At 39.0% G+C, this 22,073-nt stretch overlaps 1 protein-coding gene across 1 annotated transcript in view; it reads right to left on the bottom strand.

Moving 5' to 3' along the window:
- Positions 1 to 3,467: 3,467 nt before the first annotated feature.
- Positions 3,468 to 22,073, bottom strand: part of LOC307126937 (uncharacterized protein) — a 28,339-nt gene continuing 9,733 nt past the window's right edge. The window contains exon 3 of the mRNA XM_079817816.1: positions 3,468 to 5,245. Coding sequence (XP_079673942.1) covers positions 4,188 to 5,245 — 1,058 coding nt within the window. The 3' untranslated portion in view covers positions 3,468 to 4,187. The remainder of the gene's footprint in view (positions 5,246 to 22,073) is intronic.

The following is a 22,073-nucleotide window of genomic DNA, read 5'->3' as shown; positions in this document are numbered from 1 at the left end:
ATAATTCATGTTGTAATGATTTGTTTTATATTAATGTTATTGTGCTATGAAGTATTCATACCATCAAGGAATATATGGGAAAATTATACGGACCGTGCCGTTTATTCAAAGAAAGAGCTTCATTTATAACCATACAGCTGTTCATTCAAAGAAAGGGCTTCATTTATAAGCATACAGCTGTTTATTCAAAGAAAGAGCTTTATTGTTAAACACACAACTATGTACAGTGCAGCAGTAATGTCTCGTAATGTAATGTTAAGTTCGGCGTGCTCCAGGCTGCGAGAGGGCGGTGGCCGCACAATCCATCCAGACACCCCGTCAACAAAGCCGTCTTCCTCGTCAGATATGAGTTCAATGGTCGCGGACTTCCAAATGTCCACCTCATCCAGCACACAGCAACTGTAATACAATCCATAAAGACAATAAGCAACCTGAAAAATACTCACACTGACAAAAAAAACGGATCTAATATAATAAATCTTACCCTTTTTCTTCTTGATCCGCCTGCGATGTAAGTTCAGGTTGTTTGTATCTGAAGCTCCGGCGTGTCGATTCATAATATGTCTTACAGGCAGCTGGAAAACAATTACATGAGACTGGTATTAATAAAAACAGTCACGGTAAAATTAAACAAGGAATGAGAAACACATTAGAAGTTACTTACACACAATTTCATCGTGATCAGCGGTTAAATCTGGACTCGCGGAAATCGCTCCAAGCAGATAAGAGCTCACGGCTTCGTTATGAGGCGAGGATAGTCTGTGTAAACAAAATGTGCAGTTTTAAGCTCGGATCTATTAACGCATCCATTTCCTTATACAGCTGAATAAAAGCATATTCTTTAAATCGTAACGTTACATTACCCATGCTCTGGTTCATAGCGCCTGCAGTTTGCCTCAGATTTGTGAAGACGAAGACAGCCTCCTGAAAATGAGTCCAAAAAGTTGGCCGCGTCCATGCAGAGTTGAAGACGGTGTCCTGTCATAGTTGATCGCGAAAAAGGAAAGCAGCAAAAAACATAGGAAATATAAAAAAAAAAAAAATAGTTTAAAGCTCGTCTTCTACGCGTCATGGCCATGACCTCGACCTCGCACGTCATTGGACTAGGGCTCTACTATGGAACGCGCCCGGGGCCAAATCTCTTTATACGAAACGCGTGACTTATGACTGTTTTTTACGGTCTATGGTTTCAACACGCACTGTTTTCCGCGTCAACGCAGCAATTTTTTACGTGTTTCTTTTGTATGTGTAGACACGCACATTCGGGTCGTGTAACAGGCATACACGCACAGTCGACGCACAGTTTTAACATGTTAAGAAGACACATTTGAACGTGTTTCTTAACGCGCACATTCTGTACATGTCGAAGTGTAATATATATATATTTTTAAAGCAGACTTACCTTTAGATGTAGCCTAGGCTACGTATATTAATATAAGATATTAATTAATTGCTTAACTGACTACTGTGCTAGAGTAAAGTAGCCTAATGTTACAATGTATATTAAGTAAATGCTTAATATTTTACAATTATTATAATTTATCTATATGGGTTATTGTTTGTTTTTTAAAGTTAGGCTATATATAATTTCTAAAAGTATATATAGGCTAATTTACACAGCACATATTTATAACTGAAAACACACACACACACACACACACACACACACACACACACAACTTTATTCACTTTCACATAATAATGTCTTTGTAATTTGGTTTTTAGTTTGTTGTATAGTTTGTTTATACTGTTCTGTCTCTGTTTTGTTTCCAGGAACATCTGATGAGTGCTATAATAAAATGACTTCATTATATTTAAAATATGTTTTGATATACATTTTATTTATATTATTAATATTTTATTTACCCATAAACGTGTCTTTAGGAAGCCATAAGTTATAGAGACAAGAATAACTTTTGCCATTTAAATGCCACATTAATTTACTGAGGACCCATACAGCCAATGATCATGTGTGAAAACACTTATACATAAATTGATCACTTAGAAATCAAAACTAAGGTTTGAGAAAGAAAGAATATGCATACAACAAAATATATTGTTTCATAGCAGCTTCAGTAACAAGTTCAAAACAAATTCTGCTGTAAACCGGCTCTAACAAGCCAATATAGTGTCAATATTCCGCTCAAGTGACTTCAGTGTTGATTCAGTTCAGTTGATTTCAGTTCAACTGTAAATTCCTCAGTTGTGCATATTTGTGTGTAGTTAGATATATGCAAAAACAACATTTTTGGAAGAGTTAAAATAGTTTTGCACAAAGTGTTGCTTTTGCAAGCGATGTCTGATGTTTTGCATGTTGTGTGTTTTGTGTGTAGAGTTACAAGAAATGGAGCCATATTTTCAGAAATTGTGTGTAAGCAATTAGATAAAACTGTAAATGAATCCAGTTTATTTTAGTTCAGGACTCATAGTCCAGGTGTTAGTAATCTGTGCTTAATCTTTGTTCCAGGCAACAATTTTTTAACTCGCGATTTACTAGATTAAGGCCTACTCTTGGCATAATTTAAACCAGGAAACCACCTCTTGAAAATCTGCATTGATAATTCATAAAATGTGGTGTGAGCTCAATTTAAATGACAATTACAGAAAAACACAATCTGACTTAACTATAAACACACAAACTTGTACTTTTCACATTTATGATTAATAGCCATTTAAAAAATCATTCACAGTGTAGGGTGGAAAAATTAATTTTGGTATGTAAACTGTATGCTTTACTTGATTTATTTGTGTGCTTTGGTTCATTGTCTTGTTGCATCACATAACCTCTCTAAAGGTTGAAGACATGAACTGCTGTCCTGTATTTTTTTATTTTTTTACATAACATTGGTTATTGCTAATGACATACAGAGTAATTAATCTACACTGTGAGCCCGGACAAGTTGAATCTACTTAAAAAATTGGAGCAAACTGGTTGCCCTAAAAATTTAGTAATGTGAACTAAAACGAGTACGTTTAACTTAAATTTAAGTTAACATTTTAACTTAAACTTTAAACTTGTTTTAGTTAAAAAAATTCAGAACCTAGATAAAACTCCCCCTGCTGCTACTCTGATTTGCATTTGTGTAGCTCACAGCATCTTCATTTACATGATAAAGCCTCCCCTAGAATTAAGGGGAGGGGGGGTCATGGGGGGACAACTGCCAAGCAAGGCCCACGTCAATTTCCGACAATTTACGGCAGTTTTCGGTGTTGCCTGCAAATTGCCGTGCACAGTCGTAAACCTGAAGTTCCACGGCAATCTACAGTGTCACATACTGACGAAAATCCCACTTTTCATGCAGTGTGACCGGAGCTAACAGCCGTCACCTGCTTGTGTGGACTCCTCTTGACCTTGCCCTTCTGGGCTGTGAACATTGACACTCTGGAAATATTTTATAAAGATTGTTTCCTACTAGTTGTAAGTACAGGTAAATTTGAAAATAAATGACAATATGGCATTTCATACAAGGTAATTTATTTATTATACAAGTTTGTAGGCCCTTCACGCTACACACACAACTTAAAAAGGTAACACTATTTGCTTTTTACATGTTACTTGCAATAAATTATGTATAATTACATGCAACTAACCCTCAACCAAATCCTACCCTAACCCTTTAGTAAATACATGTAGTTATAACTGCCGATACTGAAATGACAGTGGTAAAGTACAAATATTTTGACTGTCCCTTATTTTCCTGTAAAGAACCACGGTTGTCCCTTATTTTCTTTTCCAGAAGTTGGCAACCCTACTCCAGTGTGACTTCTCATGTGAACTTTAAGGTTTCCCTTATTTCTGAAAATCTTTCCACACTGTTGGCAGCTGTAAGGCTTCTCTCCAGTGTGAACTCTCATGTGGATTATAAAGCTTCCTTTACGTCTGAAACTCGTTCCACACTGTTGGCAGGTGTAAGGCTTCTCTCCAGTGTGAACTCTCATGTGGATTATAAAGCTTCCTTTACGTCTGAAACTCGTTCCACACTGTTGGCAGGTGTAAGGCTCTCTCCAGTGTGAATTCTCATGTGGATTTTAAGGCTATTTTTACACCTGAAACCCTTTTCACATTGAGTGCAGGTGTAAGGCTTTCTCTCCAGTGTGACTTCTCATGTGATCGTTAAGGTTTCCTTTATTTCTGTAACTCTTTCCACACTGTTGGCAGGTGTAAGGCTTCTCTCCAGTGTGAATTCTCATGTGGACTTCAAGGTTTCCTGTTTGAGTGAAACTCTTTCCACACTGTTGGCAGGTGTAAGGCTCTCTCCAGTGTGAATTCTCATGTGATCGTTAAGGTTTCCTTTATTTCTGTAACTCTTTCCACACTTTTGGCAGGTGTAAGGCTTCTCTTCAATGTGACTTCTCATGTGATCGTTAAGGTTTCCTTTATTTCTGAAACTCTTTCCACACTGTTGGCAGGTGTAAGGCTTCTCTCCAGTGTGAATTCTCATGTGGACTTCAAGGTTTCCTTTACGTCTGAAACTCGTTCCACACTGTTGGCAGGTGTAAGGCTTCTCTCCAGTGTGAATGCTCATATGCCTGTCAAGGGCTCCTTTATTAGAGAAACTCGTTCCACACTGTTGGCAGATGTAAGGCTTCTCTCCAGTGTGAATGCTCATATGCCTGTTAAGGACTCCTTTATTAGAGAAACTCTTTCCACACTGTTGACAGGTGTACGGCTTCTCTCCAGTGTGACTTCTCATGTGATCGTTAAGGTTTCCTTTATTTCTGTAACTCTTTCCACACTGTTGGCAGGTGTAAGGCTTCTCTCCAGTGTGTATTCTCATGTGGACTTCAAGGTGTCCTGTTTGAGAGAAACTCGTTCCACACTGTTGGCAGGTGTAAGGGTTCTCTCCAGTGTGAACGCTCTTGTGCCTGTTAAGGGCTCCTTTATTAGAGAAACTCTTTCCACACTGTTGGCAGGTGTAAGGCTTCTCTCCAGTGTGAACTCTCATGTGGGCTTCAAGGTTTCCTGTTTGAGTGAAACTCTTTCCACACTGTTGGCAGGTGTAAGGCTTCTCTCCAGTGTGAATTCTCATGTGGACTTTAAGTAGTCCTTTGTGTCTGCAACTCTTTCCACACTGTTGGCATATTAAATAACTTTTAGTTCCTGTCTTTTGAGCTCTTTTTTGTGAGGAAGTCTTTTTAGCCTGTGTCGATCTTTCTCCAGTCATGAAGTCATGATGTTTATCATAAAGGTCTTTCTCTTCTCTTTCAATGAGTTCATGACTTGCCTCTTTCAGTGCCATCAGATCTGGTGAAAAAAACATACATAAAACAAGTTAGACATTTAAAGTATCAAAACCAACAACATGTATGTTATATACCGTATTCTATCCTATGGATCAGGGATGGGCAGCTTTGGTCCTGGAGGGCCACTGTCTTGCAACGTAAAGTTTCATCCCTAATCAAAGTCGCCTGCCTGTAATTTCCAAGCAGTCCTGAAGCCTTAGGGTGACATTTTTGGGTTGGGTTGGATTTTGCAGATGTGTTTGATCAAGGATAGAGCTAAACTCTGCAGAATAAAGGCTCCCCAGGACCAGAGTGACCTGTCCCATCTACAGATCTTATACTCAATACACCAGTGGTTTTCAAAATTGGCCCTAGGGATCCGCCAATGCACATTTTTTTAAGTCTCCCTTATTTATCTGGTTAAGATAATCAGTTTGTTAGGAGACCAATGACATTGGAGGAATTTGCAGTTTTAAATCGCAAACTACAATTCCTGTTCATCAGGAGTGGCTAACGATTTCATTTTGATACATAAGTATAGTTTAAAGGAAAACAATATAGGTAAGGTTTATCAGGAACAACGTTTTGGACGTTTCAATAAAGTTTTGGGCTCTTCTTCGTTAGGGTCTTCGGTAGGTTCATTTGGGTCACCTACTTCGAGTAGAATAGATTCAAATGCTAATCAGTCACACAAGGGCACTGGGAGTCTTCACAGAGATTCTAGGTTTTCTGCTTTTACACCTGCTAATCAGGCTAAGAAGGATGCTGATGTGTGTCGATACTGCTTGGACAAGGGGCACTGGAAGAAAGACTGTCCTGTTTTAAAGGGGAAAAATCTGAGAAATGGTACTGATGTGGTTAGGGGGGTCACGCTGGCTGCATCTGTGTCAGGTATACCTTCTAAAGTTTTGGTGGTTGGGACGAAGGGCTAAAAATGAGGGGGTTGTGACTAGGGCTGAACGATTTTGGAAAAAAATCGAATTGCGATTTTTTTAACCAATATTGCGATTGCGATTTAATATGCGATTATTTTTTAAACTCTTTATCTTCTGTGTTATTCAACAATACATCATTGTATAGTAATGGTGGAAATCTTTAATTGGTACCTCACGATCCGATTCCGATTCTGGGAGTCACGATCCGATTCCAAAACAATTCTCAAACTTTTTCCTTATTAATTAATCTTATTAATTTATGAAAAACTTAAAATGTTTTTTATTATGATATATGTAATTATAAGCTTTTTAAAATAACTAGGACATTATAACATTTTAATTAAAACAATTGCATGTTAATAATTTTAAATATATAAACTAATATAGCTGCAAAACATAAGCTAGTAAATCAAAAAGAGGAACAAAAAAACATATTACAAGCAGTGAACAAAGAGTGCTTTCAGTATTTAAGAGTGTCTGAACTGTGAGTGATTTTTCTCTTTCTCAGCAAGTGGTCTTCTCATACTGACGAAGGGGTCGAGGACCCAGTGTTTCAAGTGGTAGTGCCAGTTAAGTTTAGAGAATTGGTCCTACAGACAGCTCATGGGGATGTAGCTGGGCACTTGGGGGTAAAAAGACCTATGATCGGCTTATGAAAAACTTCTATTGGCCTCGCCTAAAGAAGGAGGTGGCATGTTTCATTAAAACGTGTCATGTATGCCAGTTAACGAGGAAGCCTAATCAGGTGTTAAAGCCCGCTCCGCTTTACCCTATTCCAGCTATAGGGAAACCATTTGAACATTTGTTAATTGATTGTGTGGGACCATTGCCTTCATCTAAATCAGGGTGTGTTTATCTGCTGACGGTGATGTGTCAGTCTATCCGATACCCGGCTGCCTATGCTTTGCGAACAATCTCTACTAGATCTGTGGTGAAAGCCCTTTCACAGTTTATTTCCATCTTTGGTATCCCTCACACTATACAGAGTGATAGAGGCTCTAACTTTACGTCACGCATGTTCAGAGAGGTGCTTGAGCAGTTGCGGGTGAAACATCAGCGTAGTAGCGCTTATCACGCCCAGAGCCAAGGTGCTCTGGAGCGGTTTCATCAAACATTGAAGTCACTTCTCAGGGGTTATTGTGTTGAGCTTAACAGAGACTGGGAGGAAGGGCTCCCATGGCTAATGTTGGCGGCACGAGAGGTAACCCAAGAGAGCACGGGATTCTCACCTGATGATTTGGTCTTTGGCCATAGAGTTCGTGGGCCTCTAGCAGTTTTGCAGGGGGAGCTGAAGTGTCCTGAGTCTCCTGTTAACTTGTTGGACTATGTTAATGGTTTTCGTTGTAGGTTGTTTATAGCCTGTGAGATGGCTACTGACAACCTGACTAAAGCACAACAGAAAATGAAGAGTTGGTATGACCGTCGAGCTGAGCCAAGGGTGTTCAGTCCTGGTGATCAGGTTTTGGCATTATTGCCGATAGCCAATTCACCTTTCTTGGCAAAATACACAGGTCCATATAGGGTGGTTCGGCAGGTGTCAGACCTGAATTATTTACTTTCTACACCCGATCGTAGGTTTTGCACACAGCTCTGTCACATTAATCTTTTGAAGTCCTATTACAGCAGGTCTTCGGTCTCTGGGGCAGCAGAGTCTGATGACCGTGTTATGTCTGTTTCTTTAGCCTCAGCTGTTGACACTCCTAGGGCCTCTCCCTACATGGTGGCAACAAGTAGTGGTGAGGATGTGGTAGGTCCTAATAACTGTGTCCTACAACCTCGTTTGAGGAACTCTGAGAAACTGGCTGAGTTGAATACTTTGTTTGGGCATTTGTCAGATGAATGGGCATCAGAAATTATGTCTTTGTTGTCTGTATTTCCCTCCTGGTATTCAGATACACCATCATGCACTCATTTAATTGAGCATGATATTAATGTTGGTGGTGCGGAACCAATAAGACAGCTGTTCTATCGGGTGCCACCAGACAAACAGCGACATCTAGAGGCAGAGGTGAAGTACCTGAAGTTGGGCTTCACCCTGTATCAGTTTGACGTGTATTTAGCTGGGGGCGCTGTTCCTATTACTGTTTACTCGGATCACAATCCACTTACATTCCTCCACTCGTTAAAGAGTCCTAGTCAGCGCCTTATGCGCTGGGCTTTATTTTTACAGCCTTACAATTTACAGATACGGCACATTCGGGGTGTGGACAATGTCATGGCTGACGCTTTGTCCAGTGCCCCAGGTGGGCTGGAGTGAGTGTTTGTTTTGTCCTGTCTTTCTCTCTTACTGTTTCTCCACTCTCTTCTTCTTCTTCTTCTTCTTCCTGGTCTCCTTAAATGTAGCTTTCCAGGTACCGGGATTTGCTGGAGCCTTTGGTATGGGGGAGGTCGATTGGAGTTGCTGGAGGGTAGAGGGATTGGGGCCTGTGGACAAGTGTTCTTCTGTCCAGTTCATGTATATGGGCTGTCAACACTCCTGGACCAAAGTTAAGTGCTCACTTTTAGTTTATAGAAATTATTGTTAATAAATTAAAAAATTGCTTGTTATTTTGGTTGTGGTGTGTGTGGGCTTTGAAGGTTTTTACAGAGTCCTTTTAGGGGCCTCTGTTTTAAGGGAGGGGGTGTCACTGATCTGCTGGGCTCCTCCCCTTTGCTCTTGCCTGTTTTCCTGTTCATTGCGTCTCCCCTACAGGTGACACAGGTGTGGGGTGTTAGGCTTGATTGGTTCCAGGATCGTGGGTTATTGCTTCCAGTATTTTGGGGCTTTAAAAGATCGCTCCAGACATGGTGGAAGGAGGGCTGCCGCTTCTCCTTCTCTCTCGCACCGTTTTGATGTTTTGTTTCCTTTTGCCTGACACCTCATATCTCATGTTGCATACATTCTTATTTTTCCACCTAACATATATACTGACTTTATTTAACTTACTTTGTTCATTCCTTATCTTTAATAAACATATTTCTTTATTCAAACTAATCCGCGTGGTCTTCACTTGCTGTTTACATAGCCTGGAAGAGGCAGAATGTAACAAAGTTCAGACTGCCCGATTTTAGCCCCGATTTTGACTCGCCGACAGGTTTTGCGAAATCGAATCGGTGCTTGTGCACGTGAGTGACAATCATGCAGTGTGAATTATCCAAGACGCGATCAGAGAGACTTGATGAGTCGCAGATGGCCGTGAGATATTTGGCATGCTAAATATCTGGACCTGTCTGCGATTCAAATTCCTGCTGTGTGAAATGTTTTCTGACTGAAAAATACATCTGCGATGAGAAAGCAAGATACAGGGCAGCGGGAGGTTTAGGGAGGAGTTATAGACCAGAATATCAGTATTTTAATAGATATATTTACAGTTATATCAAACAGAAACAAAGCACAAATATTTGCTAGACCAGCCACAACAGTAGGCTAGTACATTGCAAAACTATTTATGTACCTCCAACCAGTGATGGAGTACTCGAGCCTCGACTCGGACTCGAACTCAGGTAATGGTGACTCGACTTGGACTCGACTCGGACTCTTCTTTGGTGACTCGGACCACTGGGACTCGAGACTCGACTCGGACTCGACAGTTGGTGACTCGACTACAACACTGCCTCCAACTCTCTTTGCAGAACACAATCATTGCTCCCTGTGTCTCCCCAACCATTTCCTTCACCATAATCTTTTTTCTTTTTCTCCTTTTTACTGCAAATCAGTGGACAGACAATTTAGACCGCAAGTTTCTGCACTGCAGTCTATATTTTTAATAACTCTGGTCTGATGCACATGTGATCTCGCGTTGTTTCCTTCTCACTTCTCGTGTGTGTTTTGTTGTGAAAAGTAGTTTGTGGAGGGGACAGAGCTGTCTGTGATTTTTCCTCTTGCACAGTCATGCAGTGTGAAACCCCCTGTCGCAGATCCATCAGTCAGTGTGAACACAGCAGTGACTGAATGCTACCCCAGATAGTCATGCAGTGTGAAAAGAGCAGTAAAATGGTAAATGGACTGCATTTATATAGCGCTTTTAACAGACCAATGGCCTTCCAAAGCGCTTTACACATTGCCTCACATTCACCCATTCACACACCAACGGCGGTGTCAAGCCATGCAAGGCGCCATCCAGCTCGTCGGGAGCAGCTGGGGTTAGGTGTCTTGCTCATGGACACCTCGACACTTGGTCAGGTGGAACCGGGGATCAAACCACCAACCTTCCGGTTTGTAGCCAACCTACATGAACCACTGAGCCACTGCCGCCCCAATCATGTTGCCAGCAGTGATCCGACCAGTTTGAAAATCTGAACTAGGCATTAGGCACAGAGATTGTTCCAGATTCTCTGAATCTTTGGATGATATTATGCTCTATAGATGATGATAACTTCAAACTCTTTGCAATTGTTCCTCTGAGAAACTCCTTTCTGATATTGCTCCACTATTTTTCGCCGTAGCATTGGGGGAATTGGTGATCCTCTGCCCATCTTGACTTCTGAGAGACACTGCCACTCTGAGAGGCTCTTTTTATACCCAATCATGTTGCCAATTGACCTAATAAGTTGCAGATTGGTCCTCCAGCTGTTCCTTATATGTACATTTAACTTTTACGGCCTCTTATTGCTACATGTCCCAACTTTTTTGGAATGTATAGCTCTCATGAAATCCAAAATGAGCCAATATTTGGCATGACATTTCAAAATGTCTCACTTTCAACATTTGATGTTATTTATATTCTATTGTCAATAAAATACAAGTTTATGAGAATAATAAATTGCATTCCTTTTTTATTTCACAATTTGTACAGTGTCCCAACTTTTTTGGAATCGGGTTTTTGTATGTATATGTATAATATATATATTTAAATACACACATCATGGGTAGTTGACAGATGACCAAGAAAAAGTACTTTTTTTGGAAAACATAACTTTTTAAGAAAAATTACATATATTTGTGGAGTATGAAAACTGCAGTTTCAGAAAATAGTAGTGGTCACTCATTTTGTCAATGACTTCACATATTTTTTTCACTTTTTCACTGAACAGTACTGTAAATGTGTCCTATGGTGTGACATTTAAAAAGTACTAAGAAATTATATTAAATAACAAAAATACTTGAGACTGAATTGTTCACATTATTAAAACATTATTTTCTTAAAGTGATATTTATTTTAAATGAAAATACTAATTAGAATCATTTTCACCATGAATATATGAAGTTGATAAACTTTTCCCTACGAATGTCAATAAAACTTTTTCGCCAACCTTACAAAACTGTTTGAAATTGTACCTATCTAAGGAGATATTATTGTAACTCCCCTAATGCCAAACTTGACTCTTTTTTTAAAAGATATTTTAAAATAAGTATATTTTTCTGTTGTTTTATGTTTGTCACACCATAGGACAAAACGTCACACCAAAGGACAAATATAGTCATTGCATAAAAAGAGTAAGAATATGTAGTGTTTATTGTAACAATTACAAAGGAGGACATTTGTTTTTATTTTTCAACAATATAAACTGTGCAAAACATAGCACACCAAAAGCAACTTTGATACTTATATATACATCAATAAGGAAACATTGATGCATATACACTCACCTAAAGGATTATTGGGAACACCATACTAATACTGTGTTTGACCCCCTTTCGCCTTCAGAACTGGTCAGAAACAATGCTCAGGTAGGCCGTGGCATTTAAACGATGCCCAATTGGCCCTAAGGGGCCTAAAGTGTGCCAAGAAAACATCCCCCACACCATTACACCACCACCACCAGCCTGCACAGTGGTAACAAGGCATGATGGATCCATGTTCTCATTTTGCTTACGCCAAATTCTGACTCTACCATCTGAATGTCTCTACAGAAATCGAGACTCATCAAACCAGGCAACATTTTTCCAGTCTTCAACTGTCCAATTTTGGTGAGCTCGTGCAAATTGTAGCCTCTTGTTCCTATTTGTAGTGGAGATGAGTAGTACCCGGTGGGGTCTTCTGCTGTTGTAGCCCATCCTCCTCAAGGTTGTGCGTGTTGTGGCTTCACAAATGCTTTGACTGAAATAACCACTCGTTACAACCGAGGTATGCAGCAAAGTTGCTCTTCTATCAGCTTGAATCAGTCGGCCCATTCTCCTCTGACCTCTAGCATCAACAAGGCATTTTCGCCCACAGGACTGCCGCATACTGGATGTTTTTCCCTTTTCACACCATTCTTTGTAAACCCTAGGAATGGTTGTGCATGAAAATCCCAGTAACTGAGCAGATTGAGAAATACTCAGACCGGCCCGTTTGGCACCAACAACCATGCCACTCTCAAAATTGCTGAAATCACCATTCTTTCCCATTCTGACATTCAGTTTGGAGTTCAGGAGATTGTCTTGACCAGGACCACACCCCTAAATGCATTGAAGCAACTGCCATGTGATTGGTTGATTAGATAATTGCATTAATGAGAAATTGAACAGGTGTTCCTAATAATCCTTTAGGTGAGTGTCGTATCTTTGAGAAATTCAGAACATTTCAAAACAATACAGTACAAATCTTCCTTAATTCAGTTTGTCTCTTCCTTCATAGTGCTTTAATGTTGAATGTATCCAATTCCCCGAGAGCCTTCTTTTCATGATATCTGTTTAAAATAATGATAGAATATTGATGAATTGATCAACAGATAAATTAATGTAATGTATACTCAATTATGAACTCATGACCTACTGTGTTTTCCCTACAAATGTAACCACTTACTTGTCAATTTATTATAAAACACAATGTAGATTATTATTCTGTAATAACAAGCTTATTATGTAACTATTGTTGAACCTGAACCTCACACAGGTCTATTCTGATACTGAATAATACGCTGTCATTCAGTCACTCAGCAAAATCCCTAAATTATTTTAAGATGTATATGGCAACATTTCAGTTTGATTTACTTTCTTTGTCGTTCTCTTAGGATCACCTCCTTTCTCTGTGGATCCTTTTTAATTTGCTCCCTATACTGTCTGGTCCTCTCTTTTGCACTCATCTCTCCCTCAGTTCTTTCTGTTCTAAAAAAAAAAAAAGTTAAGTAGCATTATAAGTAGTAGCACTGTATTTATGTACTTTATATTTGTTTATAGATGTTACATTACACATTATAGTTGTTTTAGTAACACTTCAGAACATTTTATGTAGTCTCCAAAAAACGGCAATAAACATTAAAATTTAAGTCATTATTGAATTTAAAATCATCAAAACTGGTCAAAAAAGAATGAAAAGTATGTAAACAAACTTTATCTATTTGCTTTAATAGCTTCTTAAGGATGTCTTGTCCTATGGTGTGACATCTGTGTCCTATGGTGTGACAGGCCAAAGTGGCACACCAAAGGACATTTCCTGTCACACCAAAGGACATTTGAGCTTTTGTGGCAGTTAATAACAATGCTAATACTAGCTGAACTGTCATTAGCAATTAGCATGATACATTTGCATTAATATTACATAGTCCTGCTGTTAAAAATACAAATTTGAATTAAAAAAATGAAATTTAGGGGTGTCACACACCAAAGGACAAAAAAAACTTAACAACTTCAGTGGTCTGAAAACATAGTTAAATATTTAAACAATTCTGAGAGAAATACTTACCATGTGCACTGCTCATGGCCTTCATAGGGGTCTTCAGTCACATGACCTTGAATGGGGTCTTTTAACTAAATGTAGTTGTCCATGATATTGGCCAAATTAATATCAGGTTTTTGCATAACACCAAAAGACATTTTTTTCTGTGACAAACTTTATGAAATTCCTACACTTTTAGAAATGTATGTATAGGAAAAGTGATGGCCACTTAGTGAAATAGACACTTACACAATTATGCCAGGAGTGTTCTTTAAGATTTTTAAACATTATTTTCTTTATTTATCAAATGTAAAATTTATGAAATAATGTTGTCTACCGTCACACCATAGGACAATTTTGAGATTTGGCTCAAAGTTGTAAAAAAACTAAAAATAACTTGGGTATTAAAACAACAAATTCATGTAAAACAAGAAAATGGTTAACCATTTACAGTTTTCTAAATGATGAAAATGTGAAATAAATTATGTTTTATCTTCTGTGACAGTGAAAAAGCCACGTCACGTCAACTATCCACATACACATACACTGGAGAGAACTAGGCCTGTCACAATAAATTTTGCTGGACGATAAATTGCCCAAGAAATTATTGCGATAAACGATAATATTGACCATTTTCATCTAAAATAATGATAATGGCATAATGCAGGTACACCTTTTCAAAGATCAATAAACTTTTATAAAGACTATTTAACACTGAAAATGGAAAATATTTTAAATATCCACAATAAATGAACAAAACAACCAAAAACAATAAAAGCAATGGACTCTCAGTCTGTTAAAAGTCCCATGACAGCCCACTGTTGTGATTGGCTGACATCTTTGCATTTGAAATGAGCGGAGGGGGCGTGGTTTAACGAGGTCTACGATGCACGAGCTGCTGCCAGAGAGACGGATGGACTGGAGTTCACTTCACATCAGTTCTGTCAGTCTCAGTTCAGTGAACTGTTGTAGTTACTAGCATATACTTCAGGTTATTCGTTTATTTCTAGTCGGAGGGACTGTCACTCATGTCAGAAAGTTAGTAACTTTAGTAAATTATGGATCAGCGCTGACTCGAGACGCGAACCCTTTAGAACGATTCAGTCCGATTTGGTGAACTGATTTGGTTCACTAAAAAGAACCGGTTCAAAAGAAAGATTCGTTCGCGAACCGGACATCACTAATGTACCAGAGACGGAGCGATTGCTAACAAAGTTATTTATAGTAACTACTGAGTAATGAGAGCGCTGTCAGTGTGAGTTTATTTTGTTTGAATCTGAGAGTTCTGAATAAACACCAGTCCCAGTCACGCCGAGTCCGTCTTCATCATTATTACCAACTTTGTAACATGTGTAATGTACCATTACAGCTGTCGAGATGAACGAGTTACGAGTAAGTGTTGATTATAGCCTTATTTTTAGATATGTTCCGACCGGCCAATGCAGCACGAGCTTCGGCGTGCATGAGGTTGATCTCTAAAGAGATGTTACTCTGCCGATGTTGAGCAGAAACTCATGACTCTATGCACATTTTAGAACAGATAGACGCAACGAGGACGTACAAAAACACTGACTCACAAGTTGGAAAACACGAAAACACCGTTCTGTCGGGAGAGAGAGAAGCCGCAGTGTACGAATAATAAATAATTAGCTACACATAAGAAATCACTGATCACAGATCAGAAGGAAATGAAAAAAGACTTCTGTTTTCATTTGTACATCCAAACACTGAGAAACTGCCAGCGTTCACTCGTTCACAAGCCATGATCTCTCGAGCGCTTGCAAGGGCGTGCCAGATTCTCTGGGCGGAGGAAAGGGAGGAAACCATTCCTGTGTGGACGTCAAAACAGGAGACTTCAGGATTGGCTAGTCTGGCCTGTCATTTTCTCAAAGGCAGAGAAAGACAGCCAGAACTCGGGTTTACACCCATCAACATTTCTATCCACTTGGGGACAATATTCAGGCTAAGGGAACTCATATTAATGTAGAAAAACCTCATAAAATGAAAATTTCATGCCATGGGACCTTTAATAAAAATGAACTTGAATAAATACCAAAAACAATAAATAAAATGGATGAAAACTGCAATGGATGATTGGGTTTTAGGTGCATATTAGGGGTGGCACGGGTCACAAAACCCACGGTTCGAATCACCGTTTTAGGCTCACGGTTTTCGGTTCTGTACGATTTTTGACGTTGTTTTTTCTTTGAATCGTTAACACTCCAGAAATTTACTTCAGTATATGATATTTAGCTTAATTATCCACAAATATTTAGGATACAGTATTAAAAAAAATTGTTATATCATGTAATCATGCAGAAACTGAATTTGACCTTACTTTAAGGACATTATTGGGACCATCTCTGAAGAAAGCTAGGTGAGATTTTGATACAGCAAGAGAGAAGACATTGATGACATGCTTTTCATTTATTTGGCAAAAAAAGGAGAATATGTATTGCTATCTCTACAGGAACTTATGTGCCTTTTTAGCACACAAAAGCCTATTCGCACGAGATTAGTATTATCTGGGGACCTCGTGTGATTTAGAAATTACTCCCCCACATCTGAATTTTGCGTGGCGCATTCGCACGGGATAAGCAAGCCTGTGATTTTACTCGAATTTACTGACTTATCTCCCGGATGTGATGTCAAGCCGTGTAAATGTTTTTTCGTTATAGATAACATTTTGATTGTTTTATAGTAATAAAAATAATTTAGTTCAGTTAGAGAACAGACGCTACAGTTAAAAACTGAACTGAGCAATAATAACAATATAGATTCAATATAGAAACTTGCTGGTCCTGCTTCACTCCTGATTATATTGATTTATAGACCTCTGAGATATAACACAAACTTTCTATCTGAATTGACTCAACTTCTCACTCTTGCCTGTGCCCAGCATTATAGAATCATGATGCTCGGTGACTTTAACTTACATGTCGGTTCTGATTGTACCTCTGCAAAAGACTTGATATCTGTTTTGGATTGCTTTGAAGTGTCTCAGCATATTGATTTTCCCACACATTCCCACTCTCATACTCTTGATTTGCTTTGTACTGTTGGTATTGACAATGTGCATGCTCAGGGTCATGATTTGGGTATTTCTGATCATAAGTTAATTGTCTTCGATTTCTCACTCCCTTTTGTAAAACTAAACACCAAAACCACAATATCTTACCGTAACCTGAGATCTATAACCGTTGACGATTTCTCTGCTGCTATTGCTGTTTCTGTTCTTCCGTCATCACTCAACCTACTAAATCCTGATGAGATAGTCTCAACCTATAATCAATCGATCTGTGATGTTTTGGATGATCCTTCTCCATTAAAAACTAGAACTGTTCCGTCTACTCACTCCTCTCCCTGGTTCACTCCAGAACTAAGAGTTCTGAAAACAAAATGTAGGCGTCTCGAAAGACTTTACAAAAGAAAACCCCTTCATGTGCATTCTTTTTCGGACTCAGTAGTGGAATATAAAGAAGCACTTAACATTGCACGTTCTGACTATCTACTGTCTACTGTCATCCACAAAGCTAAATGCAAACCGAAAGCTCTCTTTTCTGAAGTAAACAAACTGGTTAAACCGTCACCTGTAGCTATAACTGGCTCTGTCGATCTCTGTGAAAGTTTTCAGTCATTTTTTCAACAAAAAATGTATTACTTTTTTGTAAATTTTTACTTACTAATACATCTGTGGTTGAACAACTGATTATCAAATCTAATTCTACCACCTGCACACTTGATCCTATCCCAACATATCTTCTAAAAACCCTTCTGCCTTCACTTATTCAACCCGTTACTCATATTATAAATAGATCTCTAGCAACTGGTTATGTTCCGCATGATCTAAAAGTAGCAGCTGCTGAAGTCGGGCCTTGATAACACCATTCAGAACAATTACAGACCAATATCAAACCTCCCGTTCATTGCCAAATTGCTTGAGAAGGTAGTCGTAGCACAACTGCAATCTCATCTAGAGCAAAATAATCTTTTTGAACCACTTCAATCTGGTTTTCGTCCCTATCACAGCACAGAAACAGCACTTTTAAAAGTGCTAAACGATCTCCTTCTGGTTTCTGATTCTGGTGCACACAGTGTTCTAGTGCTGCTCGATCTCAGTGTAGCCTTTGACACTGTGTGTCATTCCACGCTCCTTTCACGACTATCTGCAATAGGCATCACTGGTGCTGCTCTTCAGTGGTTGACCTCGTATCTATCTGATAGACAGAAGTTTGTAAGGATAGGTAAAGATCGATCCAGTACCGTTACTATCACTCATGGTGTACCTAAAGGTTCTGTACTTGGTCCTCTATTATTTCTCATTTATGTCCTGCCACTGGGTCAGATAATCAGACGACATGGTCTTGCCTTTCATAGTTACGCTGATGATATTCAGATTTATTTCACAGTTAAACCAAACTCAGCTTATCCTCTCGCTTCTGTTAACTCCTGCCTTCAGGAACTTAAAACCTGGATGACTGAAAACTCCTTGCAGCTTAATACTGATAAAACTGAAATCCTGTTGATTGGCCCTAAATCACAAAATTTGCCACGTGATGACGTTTTTATTGACATTGATGGTGTCCAGATTACACCTTCAAAAACTGTGCGAAATCTGGGAGTATTGCTTGACTCCACGTTATCTTTCGACTCACAAATTGGTCAGACAGTAAAGTCATGCTTTTTCCACCTGCGAAATATTGTTCGTATCCGTCGATCCCTCAACTTTAACGATGCTGAAACTGTTATCCACGCTTTTATAACCTCCAGATTAGACTACTGTAACGCCTTATACAGTGGCTTGACAACTAAGGCTATACATCGCCTCCAAATGGTGCAAAACTCTGCTGCTCGAGCGCTAACATTTAATAAAAAATCCGTACAAATCACTCCCATCCTCAACCAACTTCACTGGCTTCCTGTGGCCAGTCGCATCGAGTTTAAACGGTTAGCTTTAGTCTATAAAGCCAGTCACGGCCCTGCACCAAAATATCCAGCTGAGTTAGTCCAACCTTATGTTCCTGCCCGGACCCTCAGATCCAGCAATGAAAACCTGCTTGTCATCCCCAAGTTTAAACGCTCGACTGTGGGAGGAAGGGCTTCTAGTGTTATTGGCCCTAAATTATGGAATAAGCTGCCCTCGACTATCCGTAACGCACCTACTCTCCAGATTTTTAAATCCAAACTTAAAACTCATCTTTTTTCTCCGTGCAGAAAATAATTATCTTTCTCTCACCGCCTCTGCCTTGAAGTGATCTCACACCTCTTCATGTTATGCCACATGACTAGCTACTGTTAATTATTCTTTGATTCTATAACTTCTAGGGCTGTACGATTAATCGAAAAATAACCGAAACCGACATTCAGAACCTCTAACCGACGTATTTTTTCCATTATCCGTTATTTCGGTTTTCATGTGACTCCGCCCCGTCAGTCACATCAAGTGCAGTTTGACGGCACACAGATGCAGGAGCAGTTATCTGTGTTTATAGATGCCCAGAATCACTATAGTAGCTGCATGTTTTACACAGTTTATACAGGTCAGTTAATCGCTGTTCTTATAGCCTACGCGCTGACACACACACACACACACACAGACGGCGCGCGCAAGCCCCGAAGCCGCTTTAACTTTCGTGCTCATAAAGTTTGTCAAGTAAATGCGTTTTACTTGCTTGCAAGTTTCAACATTTAAAGTGATTGTGAACTATTCAACAACAACATGGAAAACATCTCCGTTCAGTGCTCAGCTTTTTTCAGAGACAGAGCCGAGCTGTGTCGCGTCTCTGAAAACGTGCGCGCCCTGAAGGCAGACCTCTCTCACCTGCGTCCTCACAAAGCTTGTCATTTGTAGGTGGTTTAAGCCCTGCCAGTTTGAACATTAAAGCGAGTTTCGACCATCAGATGTGTATTATGTTGAACTATATATACACAACTGATATAGAAGTCTAAGGTAAAGAAGACTAAAGTAAAGTCACTACAGTAGCTTAGAAACTCAACCGTTATAGGCATACATTTTAATACCTTTGCAGTAAGTACAAACCACAGCTTCATAATGAATAGAGACAGTATGAGTAATTCACACACACAATCACTTTCATTAATGCATTCAAATAAATGTAATGTAGGCCTACAGTGTTAATTTATCTGTATCTGATGTACAACAAACAGAAATCCATAGACAATAACTGCTGAAAGTGAACCGTTTCCTTCAAGTATTTTAAAATCACAATGCACTTTTTCATTAGAAAAAAAAATTCCACCTTTAATAGTAGAAAATATTTAAAGTACAAACCTTATTAGTGAACTTACTCAAAAACCTTATGAGGGCAAAAAAAAGCAACAACAAAAAAAAAAGAGCAAAATAATCGTTCATTAATCGTAATCGAGGTCAAATGTTCAATTAATCAAGGTTTTTATTTTTGGTCAAATCGTTACAGCCCTAATAACTTCTTTGTTGTTGTTGGAGTTATTTGTTGTATAGAAGTATAGAAGAGTAGTATAGAAGAACTCGATGTTGCAACAGAAACTATTGACTCTCTCTTTTCCAGTACTTTAGACACAGTTGCTCCTCTGCGCTTAAAGAAGATTAAAGAAAATAGTCCAACGCCGTGGTACAACGAGCACACCCGGGCCCTTAAAACAGCAGCCAGAAAAATGGAGCGCAGCTGGAAGAAAACAAAATTAGAGGTATTTCGTAATTCGTGGAAAGAGCACATGATCACATACAGAAAGGCCGTAAGAACTGCTAGATCTGCTTATTTCTCAACTCTCTTGGAAGAAAACAAACACAACCCAAGGTATTTATTCGATACAGTGGCTAAATTAACCAAAAATAAAGCTTCAACTTCTGATGATTGTAAACAGCACAGCAGTAATGACTTTATGAACTTCTTCACATGTAAGATTGATAATATTAGGAAAATTTTTTTAACCATGCAGCCGTCTAATACAGCATCACATCAGACAGAGCATTGTAGTGTCACTGAGGAAAAATTACACTCATTCACTGCTATAGGAGAAGAAGAATTGGCTAAACTCGTTAAATCATCAAAATCGACAACATGTACGCTCGACCCTATACCAACTAGGCTATTAAAAGAGATGCTACCAGAGGTCATAGATCCTCTTCTTAATATCATTAATTCATCTTTGTCATTAGGATATGTACCGAAAACTTTTAAGTTGGCTATTATTAAACCACTTATTAAAAAACCGCAACTTGATCCTACAGATTTAGTAAATTATAGAACAATCTCAAATCTACCCTTTCTGTCAAAAATACTTGAAAAGGCAGTGTCCTCACAATTATGTTCCTTTTTAGAAAAAAAATGGTATCTGTGAGGATTTCCAGTCAGGATTTAGACCGTATCATAGCACTGAGACTGCTCTCATCAGAGTTACAAATGATTTACTCTTATCATCCGATCGTGGCTGTATCTCTCTATTAGTGTTACTCGATCTTAGCGCTGCATTTGATACTATCGACCACAACATTCTTCTGAATAGACTCGAAAATGATGTAGGCATTAGTGGAATTGCATTATCATGGTTTAAATCATACCTATGCGACTGTTATCAGTTTGTAGCAGTAAATGAAGAGATGTCACACCGATCGCAAGTTCAGTATGGAGTACCGCAAGGCTCAGTGCTAGGACCGCTACTCTTCACCCTGTACATGCTACCACTGGGAGATATCATTAGGAAGCATGGCGTTAGTTTTCATTGTTATGCTGACGATACTCAGCTCTATATTTCTTCACGCCCTGAAGAAACTTACCAATTCACAAGATTAACGGAATGCATAGCTGATATAAAACATTGGATGACCGGTAATTTCCTGCAACTCAATTCAGAAAAAACAGAATTTTTAATTATTGGACAAAAAAGCTCCACAAGTAGTAGCCTAGAATACTGTCTAACACTTGATGGCTGTTCTGTCAAGTCCTCGTCGTCAGTGAGGAACCTGGGTGTGCTCTTTGATACCAATCTTTCGTTTGAAAGCCACGTTTCTAGCATCTGTAAAACTGCTTTCTACCATCTTAAAAATATATCTAAATTACGGCACATGCTCTCAATGCAAAATGCTGAACAGTTAGTTCATGCGTTCATGACCTCAAGGCTATATTATTGTAATGCTCTACTGGGTGGTTGCCCTGCTCGCTTAATAAATAAACTCCAGCTGGTCCAAAACGCAGCAGCTCCAGTTCTTACTAGAACCAGGAAGTATGACCATATTAGGCAGCCAGTGCAGTGTTGACAGAACTGGGCTATTAAACATCGCATAAATTTTAAAATCTTACTTATTACTTACAAAGCACTAAATGGTTTAGCTCCCCAATACTTGAGCGAGCTCTTA

This window comes from Gobio gobio (genome assembly GCF_949357685.1).
Source record: "Gobio gobio genome assembly, chromosome: 5".
Taxonomy (NCBI): domain Eukaryota; kingdom Metazoa; phylum Chordata; class Actinopteri; order Cypriniformes; family Gobionidae; genus Gobio; species Gobio gobio.
This window is presented reverse-complemented; position numbering and strand designations above follow the sequence as displayed.